Here is a 14,006-nt window from a genome sequence, read left to right as displayed (position 1 = left end):
TGTGCTTACATTGAAGCAAATCGAAGATGACAGATTTGGTGTCTCTGTATTAGACGGGGAGCAGATCGAAGATAGTAGATCTGACATTCGTGTGTTTGCATCGAAGTAGATCGAAGATGACAGATTTGGCGTCTCTGTATTAGACGGGGAGCAGATCGAAGATAGTAGATCTGACATTCGTGTGTTTACATCGAAGCAGATCGAAGATGACAGATTTGGCGTCTCTGTATTAGACGGGGAGTAGATCAAAGATAGTAGATCTGACATTCATCTCTGTATTAGACGGGGAGCAGATCGAAGATAGTAGATCTGACATTCGTGTGTTTACATCGAAGCAGATCGAAGATGACAGATTTGGTGTCTCTATATTAGACGGGGAACAGATCGAAGATAGTAGATCTGACATTCGTGTGTTTACATCGAAGTAGATCGAAGATGATAAATTTGGCGTCTCTGTATTAGACGGGGAGCAGATCGAAGATAGTAGATCTGACATTCGTGTGTTTACATCGAAGTAGATCGAAGATGATAAATTTGGCGTCTCTGTATTAGACAGGGAGCAGATCGAAGATAGTAGATCTAACATTCGTGTGTTTACATCAAATCAAATCAAAGATGACAGATTTGGTGTCTCTGTATTAGACGGGGAACAGATCAAAGATAGTAGATCTGACATTCGTGTGTTTACATCGAAGTAGATCGAAGATGACTGGCGTCTCTGTATTAGACGGGGAGCAAGTCGAAGATAGCAGATCTAACATTTGTGTGTTTACATCGAAGCAGATCAAAGATAGCAGATTTGGCGTATTTGTATTTGATAAGGAGAAGATCAAGGATAGTAACATGGCGTCTTTGAGTTTGCAAAGAGCAAATTGAAGACCATGAAGTCAGGATCTGATAGGACCGGGCAAATTTGGTCCTTTTATAATCTTTACTCTATTCCTGTTACATAGTAATGAGCAAAGAGGGGCAGCTGTAATAGGCCCAATTTGCCCGGGCTATTAAAAGTCTAAAAAACAGAATAAACCAAATAAAATAAAATAAAGTTTTTTTAAACAATCCATTTTACAAGGCCCACAGATACTTAAACCCAGTGCCCCAATTACACCCAAGCCTATACTATAGCATAATACCCAAATGCTGCCCAAAATTCATTAGATCCAAAATGCACGGGGCCCAAATGGCCCAAATAGTTAACAGAAGACAGAAGGCCTAGGGTTTTTGAAACCCTAGGCGCCCGCAAGCACTAGACGAAGGTCCCTAAACTCACGCCACAATCGGTGAGCCAATCCCACCACCGACAGATTCGTCCTATCAGCCCCCATTGTCTCCACAATCAGCGCGCCAGTGAATCGTCATCAGTGCCCGATTGTCGCCAGTTTTCTTGTCGTCACCTTACAAAAAAGGGAAAGAAATACACAGAAAATATGGCAAGGAATCGAACAGAAAAAACACACCAAATTTGTACTTAGAAAACATGGGCTATAAAAGCCGAATATTTTCACTGTAATAAAAGCAATTTTTTACAGATATAAAAACAGATACACGCATATATATAAGAAAGAAATACAAGTAGTTTCTTTTTGAAAAAAGGTTATTTAGTTACATATTTCGTTCCTTATTGTTTATTTCTTCTTGTTCAACACATATGAATCATTTTTTACAAAAAAAACTATCGGTATTTAGAAAGGAAAAGAAATTACCTGCGATTCGCCAAGATAAATGAAGGTTTTAACCTTCCAACGGCCGTGTAAGGCAGCGCGTGTGACGCGTGGGTGCGTGTAGCTCGACGACCGGAGCTTGGCCTGACGGAGGCCAGAGCCCGGAGAGCTTTTCTCTTTCAAAGGATTTTAAGTTTTTTTTAAAAAAACTAGCTTTAAAAAATGAATTTTTGGGCCAAAATCTGATTTATATAGTATTATAAAAACGGTGTCGTTTTGCTTAGTTTAATAAGCACCAAAACGGCACCGTTTAATTGAAGGATCCTCGGGTTAACTCGTGACCCGGGGAGGATCCGCGCGTTTTTGGTGGATGGGAAAATTGCCATTTGAGCCCTTCTGCATATTTATATTTATAATTTCATTTTATTTTTATTTTAATTCGGCCCCAACCTTTTATTTTTTTCCAATTTAGTCCTAATGGCTGTTATAAAATTTATTTTGGGAAAGACGTCGTTTTTGGGATTAGGGCTAATTGCCCAGTGAGTCCTTCAGATTTTAGCACGCGTTTCAATTAAGTCCAATTTTTTTATTTTAAAATTATCCCTAAAGTTTTCTTTTTATTTAATTTTAATCCTTTTAATTATTTTTTTATAATTTATTTATTTTAAATATTTTATATATTATTTATTTTTACTATAAACATTATTTATATATTTAAAAAATTATTATATATATTATTTTTATTTATGTATTATTTATCATATTATTTATATTTTATTATATATTTTATTTATATATTTTATTATATATTATATCATTTTACTATATATATTATTCATTATATTATTTTTATTCTATTATATATTATATTATTTTTCTTTTTATTATTTATTATGTATAATTTTAAAATTCTAAATTATTATTAAATAATATATATATCATTATTAAATATTTAGTATTTAGTATGTAATATTCTAAAATTTACTATAAAATTTTGTTCCTATTTAACATATTAATATTTTTATAAATATATATTAAGTTATTATATCATATAGTATATTTTTATATATTAATCATTTTTTAAAATTCTCCTTTATTATTTATATATTGTTTTAAATATTTTATTTTTTACCACATTTATTATATTTAGTTTTTGTATTTATTTTTTATATTTTATATGTTCATAACTTGTTTATTTATTTTTGTATCTTTTGTATTTATTTAGTATTTATTTAGTATGTTAATTTTATCTCATAAATTATTTGTTATTTTTATGTTATTTATTGTTTTCATATATTTGCATGGAAATTGATTATTTATGTTGTTATTTTAAGTTATATTTGCATGAAATATTATTGTATATATTATGTAATTTATATTGTTATATTCATTGTTTTCTATGTTGTATTTTGCATGAAATGTAATGTATGTATATTTATGTTATTTATTATTATATCTGCATGAAATGTTAATGTATATGATGTAATTTATGTCATTATTTATCATTTTCTATATTATATTTGTATAAAATGTTAAAGTATGTATCATATAGTTTATATTATTTAGTATTGATATCTTGTAATATGTTAAATGCATCATTGTTTTTAAAATCTATATTTCATTTAATCCAAAAGAATTTTAAAATGAGGCAATGTTTTTTGTATTTAGGAATTAGGAAGTAGTGTCCTAACATCTTTGGGTTGCGATTTCCGTTTGTCTAAATATCTAAAATATCCTTCTAAATAGATTTTGTAAATCACGAGATGATTTCAGTTACGAAAGTTTAAGAATATCGTATCCAATCATGCTGGATGTGATGTTTGTATTCTTTTGGAGCGAAGGAATCTCGATTTTCAACTCAAATTATTCCAGTTTCAAAAGGGATCCTACTTTTAAATTCTTTCAAACTTTTGACATTAAGACAGAAAACTATTCAATTTGGTACCAATTTTGGGCGTTGCGAGGGTGCTAATCCTTCCTCGTACGTAACCGACTCCCGAACCTGTTTTCTCACATTTTCGTAGACCAAAATGTTTTATAAAGTAATCCAATCACACCTAAAAAGGTTGGTGGCGACTCCCGTTTTCAAAATCTCCCTTTAAAAATGGTTTCGACATTGTCCAACCCCATGCAATGTAATATGATATGCTTATAACAAATCAATACAGTAACAATTAAAATGCTTATAACAAATCAATACAATAGAAATTAATATGCTTATGACAGATCAATACTATATCAATTTGGTTGTGTGGTTCATGAACTAGCCTAGGTGGTAAAGAACACAAACCTTTCATCGGGGTTTCGATAAATGTTTCTCACGCTTGATTCTGATCCGGTTCACCTAAATTCGATCATTCAAACAACATTTACACACGAATTAATAGTTGGTTTCAAGATTTGACAAGATTAAAAAAAGATTTGACAAGAACCATAAAATATTCAATAATCAAATGTAAGATTAGCGCTGAATAGTAATATTACGAAAATTCAAGATCTAAACATCAGAAACGAGATGTACTTATCGATTCTTGGCAAAGGTAGGGATGCTATTGATGGCCATTACAAAACTAATAGAAAGAACGATTGAATGGAGGATGATTTAATTCGATAAAGCAAAATAATTATCAACAATTAGAATGAAAATATGATACAAAGAAACGGGAAAGAAAAAAAAAGAATAAATAGAAAGATGGAAAGCAAATTTTATTAGGATTTGAAAATGGACAATATGAAAATCTAATTAGGAAAAGAAGAGAAAAAAATGGTGGAATTCTAATTCTATTGAGATTGGTGGAATTCTAATTCTATATATATGAATTCTTATTAGGAAATAATTGGTTAAATTCCTAGTATTTGTAAACCCCGGAGGCTACACAAGAAAATTTTCAAAATTAGGAGTAAAAGGTGCCAGTTAGCAAATTTTCCCTATTCTTAGCCGAATTTAAAAGGAAATGGAAGGGGGAAAAGTATGGTTCAAGCTTGGGTTTATGGGAAGGATGCTAGTGTGTTAACCATTAGGCTTAAGGCCTATTTCTTGCTATTGTAAATATTGTTTCTTTTTGGGAGGCTTGCCGAATTTCAAAAATAAAAGGGGAAGGAAAAGTTTGAACTTGGATGTCTAAGGAGTGCTAACGCCTTAACCATTGAGCCCTTACTCATTTCTTGTTTATTTTTTACACTTAATCATGTACATATGTTTTGGGGCGTATTTGGTGCAATTATAAAATAACAAGCGAATGAAGGGTTCAAACTTGGAACCTTAGGATAGATATTCAAACTTTTAAACCATTGAGCCTCAGACTCATTTCTTACTTAATTTTTGTTGAAAATAATAAAATAGGAGGAATGAGAATCAAACTTGGGTCGCTAGGAGGGACTCTCTAACACTTAATCATTAGGTTTGAAGCCTATTTCTTCTCTATTTTTTATTCTTGATAGTATATATTTTAGTTGTGGCTTTATAAACATGTTCATTTTTCACATTACGATTTCGCTGAACCTAAGTAATAGATTTATTTATTTATCTATCAATACTTTCCTAGTAATATCCTAGAAGGGTCATTATGACCTCACGTTTAACCAAATTTCATGACCTCACATATGTTCCTACTATAACCTCCCCAACTCGACTTAGATGGTAGACCCGAATTTGGGAGATTACATTAACCATCGAAGTGGCTAGGTATTTATCAAAATCAATTTTCCTTTAAAACTTAAGTTTATTCAAGTGATTTGCAATGTATATTCTAATTTAACTTATTAGAGTTAGCAGCGAAATTAAAATGTAAGTTTTTTTAATAAAACAATTTGGTTTAATCAAATATTAACAAATAATAACCTAAATTTTATAACCTATACTGAATGAAATGTATCTAGCAATTAAATTAAAACTAAATCCTAAATCACAGTTCATAATAAAAGAAAACGGAAAATAAATCTACCTCCTAAGGAATTAAAAATAATAACATTAACGAAAATAAAGATGAAACAAAAGCCAAGACCCTTCGAGTGTCGTGTTTGCATCCTAGCTTTATGAATTACCTGTAAAGATAGAAATTAGGGAGAGTGAACTATGTAAGCTCAATGCGAGTCCCTTTATAATAAACCAAACATACAGTTATTTATTTAAACATCAAATAACATCATTACCAAGAATAACAATCAATTATAAATATTTGTCAATTTCAAATGTGGTAATACGGTGTTGCTATTTTAGTGAAACAATAATAATATTCTCAAACAAGACAATCAACTGAATCATTTCAGAGTTATTTATACTGTTCGCAAAAAATATATGAACATAAATCAGTTCAATCATTTCATCAAGTAAATTCAGTCATGTATTCATAAATTGTCAAATATGCTATACAAAAATCAGTTGTCCTACCCCCAACGACTAGCGCTCCAAAATTGGGAGTTACCCCGAACTCCCTCCACCATCACTCCAATTTGTGGACTTAATACCACATTCGGATTCAGGTAATTGCAAATAAAAGTTGTCGGTAACTGAGGAAACACAATCGTCTTACAAATAAGAGCTGTTAGAGGGTCCGTGAGAGTATAGTGAAAATGTCACAGTTAGACTTTGTTGTAACTGTTGGTACACAGTGAGACCCTCGCAGTTGGAATCTACTGTAACTGTGAGTACATAGCGAATGATTAAACACAAATATACTGTTGGTTCTTCCTCCGATCATATCAATCCCATGCAAATGCAATATAAATACATTTCAAGACATTCAATCAATATATCTTTTACTTTTTATCTCATAACCAATCAATGATAGTTATGAATAAATTAGACATCCAATTTTTTCCAACAATTTAGGCATTTGGGTCATTCAATCGAGTATTCATAAAATACATGTACATTGTTCACTATTCAAGAATCAATCAAGAGTAATTCAATTAATAAATTCAATCATCCATATATCTCTTTGTTCTATTCCTAATCCAGGACCTAATTGCATAATCTAGTTCTCTAAATGCTATTAAAAACCTAATCAAGGACTGGTTTAAACAAAATAATAAAGAAAATGTCAAAACTATAATTTTGAGTTTCAGGGGCTACACAGTCGTGTGATCAGACTGTATAGAGAGCCCTAGACCGTGTGCAATACGTCGTGCAGAGGAAAAAATAAAATGCAAGGGCCATACAGCTGTGCGGGTAAGCCGTATGGAAAGGCTCAAATCGTATGAGAAGCGGAGTTTTAGGGTTTCAATTGGGACATGGTCATATGATCCACATGGGCTGGCCACACACCCATGTGGTAGGCCGTATGCGACTAGGTACTTTCAAATTTTGACTCGATTTTTCGTAAAAGAATATACACCTGACTTCCGAGGTCTCGTACGATGGTCCTCATGTCTAAGTATGATCTGGATTACCTACACGAGTCTTTTTATTGGAAAAACACAAGAATTAATGACGAATTTCAAGATTTAAGGGGGTTTGACAAAATCATAAAAGATTTGTAACGGATGAAAGATCTAACGAAAACAATAATTTTCTAGAATTGATGAGATCTAGCTATTGGGAACAAGAAAAGCTTACCAACCTTATTAGAAATTTAGAAATTGATGGCACAAAATTCAACGATTGGTGATAACTATTTGATTTGGACTTGATTGCAAAGTTAAGATTCAAGCACTAAATTTCCAATAAGAACTTAGAGAGAATATTGTAGAGAAAATTGAGAAGAATTAGGGAGACTGAGGGTTTCAAATTGGGTTAGAATCAAATAGGAAATCTTAATTGTGCTAGGAAGTGGTTTATTAGTTGGACTTTGGAAAAAATAAGGGTTGTTTGGCAATTAACCCTTTTTGGCCAAAATCAGTGGAAAAATAAAAAAAAGGAAGTGACATCAACATGACTTAAAACTTTAAATGGATGGAAAGTATGAATCTTAGCTATTGAGCTAATGCCCATTCTATAGCCATATTTTACCGCAAATAATACATAAACTACTTTACCATTGATTCCTTAAGTGCAGAAAAATAAAAGGGAAAAGTGAAAAATGTAATATTTGAACCTTGGTTCTCTAGAGATTTTATTAAGCTCTTAACCACAAACACTAAAACCTAATTTAATTAAATTTTAAAATTCTAACCTTCTAATTTTTGGGGTGTTACACCTACGTTTTTGTTCACATTTCAATAATTTGTCGATTCTATCTACAACTTGTAAGGTTTAACAATTTAACAAATTATCTCCCATTTACTTGTCATGGTAACATATTTACACATTTCTACTTTAATATCCCATTTCATGACTCCTTCACATACACCAAAATTATTCTTATTATTAAATGGCACCAAAATACACATAATATATTATTAGTTAATAAGACATCTCATAATCAATCATTTCTACTTGACTTTATCAATGGATTATATCAACACCTTTTAAACATAAAGTTTACACATATTTATTTCACAATAATTCTCATATATATTTATTCATCATTTTCATATTTATCTCACTAATTCATTATTTCCACATCTTAATCCATGAAAATTTCCTTACATTCATACACATACTTATTTTCATATTAATGTCACAAATATCTTTTTTTATTAATCGTAATGGTATCCAAGGGTACTGCTTCTTAACCACTAGGCCAATAATTTTCTTATTTAACAAACACACAATAATAACCTTATAAATCGAGGCATGACTACTCTCTATTTTCAGAAACTTGATTCTTTTAACCAGATTTTTGGGTGTGACATATTAAAAAACAAAGAATTTGGTAATCTTGATAAATAATAAGGTCGCGTGGCTTTTTTACTTAATTTGAGTAATAGCTTTCACCTATGTGAAAGTATGCTTTAAATATCACTCATCTTTCACTCAACTTCAATTATTTTTGTTCCGATTATATCCTCACCCAACAACCACATATTTCTAGTACAACTGTTCATGGGTTGGGTGACTCACCTGACCAGGTCAGCCTAGTCCGTCATTTCTTGTCCTCATGCCAACTCGACCCGTTTGGAATTTAATTCAAATTATATTTTAAAGTACTTTTATTTAATTTAAATTATAAAATATAAAGATATTAATAAAAATATTTTTATTCATTTAAAAAGTAATACTTTATTATTTATATATTTAATATAAAATTATAAAATTATATGATTATATAGATAATTTTTGAGAAAATATATTGTATTATATTAATATTAAAATTATAAGTATTATTTTATAAAACCAATTTATTAATATTATTATATAATTTTATTAAATTAATAAAAAATATATACAAATATATAACTAACAAAATATTAAAATATATAATTTTATTAATATTAATATTTAATATATTAATATAAGTATTAATTTTTATTTTTATTTTAATATTAATATAAATTAAATATTATAATATTTCAATATAATTTTTAAATAATTTGATTTTATTATATATTATTTAAAATTATATTTTAATTCATAATAAACACATGGTAAGAAAAGTAATATTTTGAAACTTGAATATTATTTAACATAATACATGTATTTTAAATAAGCCTACCAAACCAAACATAACCTAAAGGAGTTTATTTGTAGTTTACTCACAAGCAAATTTGGTATTTTTATTTCATTATTTAAACGATGCATTTAAAATTAGTGATAAAAGTATGAATAGCATGTTAATTTAAATTTTGTATTTATTCATAAACAATTATCATAAATTTAATATTTATAATGAATACTAATATTAATAAAAGATAAAATTATAAAGGAAATGATAAAAGCTCAACACACGGTTGAGAAGATCTAAACATACATAAATAATTGCAACAATAATTTTGTTGGTAGAGAGAGGAGAAAGCAAAAAAGATTGAATAAATTTAGTAACACTCGGTACAAGACAAGATATTATTAGCAAGATGAAAATGACTATATATAGCTAAGTATAAGGTTGAACAAATGAGAATGTATTTTTAGAAATCATTTTTGAAAGTCAGAAGTTGAAAATGTTGCATTGTGTTTTCTGAAAATTTCTTATGTTTAACGTGTCAATTTGTTTCTTAGATTTTGGCATTTATTTAGATTAAAAAAAATAAAGGAATATATCTATGTTCTTTTCAAGCTTTTCATTGGAGGAAATTTTTGTATTCGGCTCCCTAAATTTTAAATACAATAAATTCCTTTTTTAATCAGCATATATATTTTTAAATAATTTGTATTTGGTCCATCTAAATATTTATTTTAATCCCTTTAAAAATCTAATTTTCAGTTTGATATAATAAAATTAGTATCACTTTTGGTTAAAACCTTATTTTGCTTAATTTTATGCATTTACCTTTTCAATTAATCAAATACATATATATATTATTGACCAAAAATACATATATACATTTATTTAGATGGGTTGACTTATGAACTAAGTAGTTGAACCAATTTTTTTTTATTTTTTAATATTTTTAATTTTAACGTTTTATTTAATTGAATTAGATGGGTCATCAAACTGGTTGAACTAACGAATTAATGGCTCGATCAGTTAGATCACGGTAGCGATTCTAAAATATTGGTTAGAATATTTCATACTAATATTTGCTAATAGTTTGATAATTTGATATTTTTTATATTATTTATATATTTTATGATTTTTATAAGTTTTTTAATTTTAAATATTTGTTATTAATTTGATAAATTTTATTATTTATTAGATTTTTAGAATATTTATAAGTTTTATGATTTTATAAATTTTAAGTTTATAAGAATTTTAATAATTTTAATGTTTAATATTTTTATGATTTTTAATGATTTTTTATAAGTTTTAAGATTTTTTTACGTTATTATACAATTTTGAATATGTTTTATTAATTTTATAATTGATTTGAATTTTAATATTTTTATAATATTTATAAGTTTATATCAATTTTAATTTTTTAAATATTTAACAATTTTATGATTTTTAATATTTTTATGAGATAATATTAGATTAAATTAGAATCTACCACATGCCTCCATTAATTTATTTTAATGATTAATATGATCAATCAAGAGTTTCATTAATGGAGAATCAATTAAGAACAAAATTTAATAGGATACGAGTTGAATAAAGATATTTAATTAAAATTTCCCAATTTCTTAAAAAGTGTTTATTTAGATATAAGCGCTTATTAAAACCATTAATATCGCTACATGATAGGCACAAACATGCCGAGATGAACCACACAAATTTGAGAAACAGAATCACAGCACAAAGAGACTAAAGACCTAACTCACAAAGCACACAACAGATTGAGCTATAACAAAGCCATCACAAAGCAGCTTAAAAACACATGCTGCAAACCGCAAATTCCCTGGATCGTAGACTAAAGGGAAAGGAGTTGGCCAGTTTGTCAGCTTTCTCAAATCCAAAATTCGTCATCAAATCGGCACCGGATCAATCAACAGTGAAGTAATCCCAGCCTTTGTAACATTTCCGACGTGTGTATAACCATCTCCTTCTTTGTAAAGGAAATCCATAACCCTCGCAAGATTGAGAACGCAAGTAAGAACTGGAAATGGAGCCCTAGCTGGCTTAAACAACAACTCCTGGTTTATATCTTTCCAAGCAGAATCAATTAGCTTCTTTAACTCTTCATATGCCTTTTCTTCTGAAACTCCATGTTGCTTCATGTAGCATTCAACCGCCGATGCACAATGTCCTCTCTCTTGCTCAAACTGCATGCGCCCATAATTTTTTATTTTTTATTTTTATTTTCATGCAAATCCAAAATCAAACATTTATGCAATCTAACATTTGAGACGATTAAAGTTGTAAGAAATAAGAGTACAATGGCTGGTACCTTGTGTGAGACGATATCATCCATAATACGGGAAATCATCGAAGAAGCTCTTACGATCTTAGGGTTGTTAGATGCCCAATTGAAGGTTTCTTCTGTAACGACGTCTCCCATTCCAACAAAAGATGTGATTGCAACCATGGGGTAGCCAGAAGATACTAAGGCAGTTTTCAAGTACTCTTCTACCATCGGTACGTAGTTTTCATGGTACCATTTGGCCTCAATAAAATAAGCCTGAGATAATTGTTTCATCTGAAAATTGAAAAGAAAAAAAAAAAAGATATATACACAGAAATTATCTCTTTTGAACTAAATAAATAATGATAAATGAAATAAAAAGGGTTTTATTAATGTGAATTTACTGCTTCTTTTGCGTATTGGACTCTGTATGATTTTCCTTGCTTGGTCATCACTTTCTCCATTTCTTCATAAAGATCTAAGAGTGCTTTGTAGAAAACTTTCATGTATGCTGGGAGCCGATCAATAAAGTTGCTATCCCACCTGAAATTAAAATTAAAGATTCAGTCAAATTCTAATTGTCTGAAGACGTAGAATAAGTTAAATTGTAATACTGTAAACACAGATACTGCAGACCTCTCAATCGCATTTGTAAAGAGTTCAAGTTCTTCATATGTCCCATGTACATCATATATGTCATCCATGGTTGATGCCATGACTATTGCTTTTGTCATTATCTCTCTTGCAAAGGAGTATTGGGGTTCAAAGTACACTCCTAATATCCAAAAATAACATTCAACCAATCTATCTCGTGCAAAAGGTAGATTTGTTGCAAAATCTAAATCTTTCCACCACCTGGAATTATATAAACCATTACCTAAAAAATTAATAATTATTGGAGAAATGTTCCAAAGATATTTCATATGAGGATTAGTAAGTAGCAATCACCTAGAGATCTTGCTTAGTTCTTCCTTGTGCAAATTTTGTAATAAGTTGAAATCCAACTTTGCGAACTTCAATAACGTCTTGTCATGTGAATCATCTTCTTGATACAGGGAAATGAACTGCCTTGCCTCTAACCTTGGCAAAGCCTTACGAATTGGTCGTTTCCGGGCATGGGAGACTAATGCTGAAAGGGGACGCTCAATGCCAATCCTTTGGGCAAGCTCTAGATGAGTGGTGGTGAAAGCAAGTGCTTCTTCTAGTATATGCTCTCCATGAACAAGCAAATGACTCGCTTCATATAATTCTAGCAAGCCTTTGACATCACTTGTTAAGGATATCTTGAAATTTCCTTTGTCATCTTTGAAATTGTTGAATATTTCTGTTCGATTAAGGAATTGTACATATAGAAATTAAATCTTAAATCTTGAACTATCACCAAATATATAAATATCTTTTATAGAGTGCATAGAGTAGATAAATTTACCAGATTGAGCATTAAAACCATTCTCTCTAAGCAATCGAAATTGAAGAGACGTATACTCAAGAGTTTGGTCAGCTTTGTATCCATGGTGATGGAAATTAGTCTGTAAAGCATCCTCTATCTCTTTTTCGAAAAGGTAACTCACACCTAAGCGTTTTATTGTAGCAATTAAACGGTATTTTTGAGACGACCCATCAGGAGCCACCATAAGCATCCTCGTTATTTCTTGTTTCAGTTCTTCGTATTCTTGTCGAGTTGCAGTATCTATTTTCTGCATAGTTGTAATTAAGGCTCATAAGAATATCATAAAAATAAGTTTAGGGGTGGCAATCACTTTCATTCGTACTCACATGCAAACACACACACACACACACAGAAGAAATTAAAACATAAATATATTTGTATTTGCATGCAAACACATCTATATATGAATCATCTGCAAGCAGACGTAATTGTTTACCATTTTGGAGGGACATGAAAGGAAAATATCACCCCAAATACTAGGATGATAGTTGACGGAGCGACGATTGACGTTGGACATGGAAGACATTTCTCTACCTAGTAATTGAGTTCGAAAAGTACACTATAAAAATGAGACGATATCTTCTTGTTGTGATATTCACAAAGAGCTCCTACGCTGTTGTATTTATAGAGATATATCTGTCAATTACCAAAGTTTTGCTGCATTTTCCATTTTCACGTTTTTGTCAATCAGTTCAAGGTGGAACCTGAACGCTATTGGCTTGAATTGACCCTCCACCTAATTGAATTGTTTTTACTTTTAAGTTCCCCTTTACCCGCTTCATGATAATTTTTTTAATAATTTTTTTATGGAATAATATTCAATATATTATCAATGCATAAGTCTGATTTACCATCAATAAATCATGATAAATCATCTCAATAATAAGCAAAATAGAGTAAATATTCGAAGATTAACAAGTAAACACCAATCAATAAATCGATTGAGTCTTAGCTCGATTGGTATTGGCATTGTTGTCGATACAGGAGGACGTGAACTTGAGTGCGTTGAAGTACATTATTCTTCTATTTAAAAGTTAAAGGAAGAATTATAGATAATTTTAAATATTATATAAAAATATTAATGAAGTAACTTACTACTATTCATTAATGATAAATTAAACTTATACATACAATAA

At 29.8% G+C, this 14,006-nt stretch overlaps 1 protein-coding gene across 1 annotated transcript; it reads right to left on the bottom strand.

The window, feature by feature from the left end:
• Nucleotides 1–10,757: 10,757 nt before the first annotated feature.
• LOC108480662 ((-)-germacrene D synthase-like) lies at nt 10,758–13,470 on the bottom strand. Its single transcript, XM_017783728.2, has 7 exons — nt 13,307–13,470; nt 12,850–13,117; nt 12,369–12,744; nt 12,057–12,275; nt 11,825–11,963; nt 11,466–11,714; nt 10,758–11,340 (listed from the first exon to the last, which is right to left on the bottom strand). The coding sequence occupies exons 1-7, from the start codon at nt 13,394–13,396 to the stop codon at nt 11,044–11,046; spliced, it is 1,638 nt and encodes a 545-aa protein (XP_017639217.1). The 5' UTR covers nt 13,397–13,470; the 3' UTR covers nt 10,758–11,043.
• Nucleotides 13,471–14,006: the final 536 nt, after the last annotated feature.

This window comes from Gossypium arboreum, chromosome 1 (genome assembly GCF_025698485.1).
Source record: "Gossypium arboreum isolate Shixiya-1 chromosome 1, ASM2569848v2, whole genome shotgun sequence".
Lineage (NCBI taxonomy): Eukaryota > Viridiplantae > Streptophyta > Magnoliopsida > Malvales > Malvaceae > Gossypium > Gossypium arboreum.
Note: the sequence above shows the minus strand (reverse complement) of the source record. Positions and strands in the feature narration are given on the sequence as shown.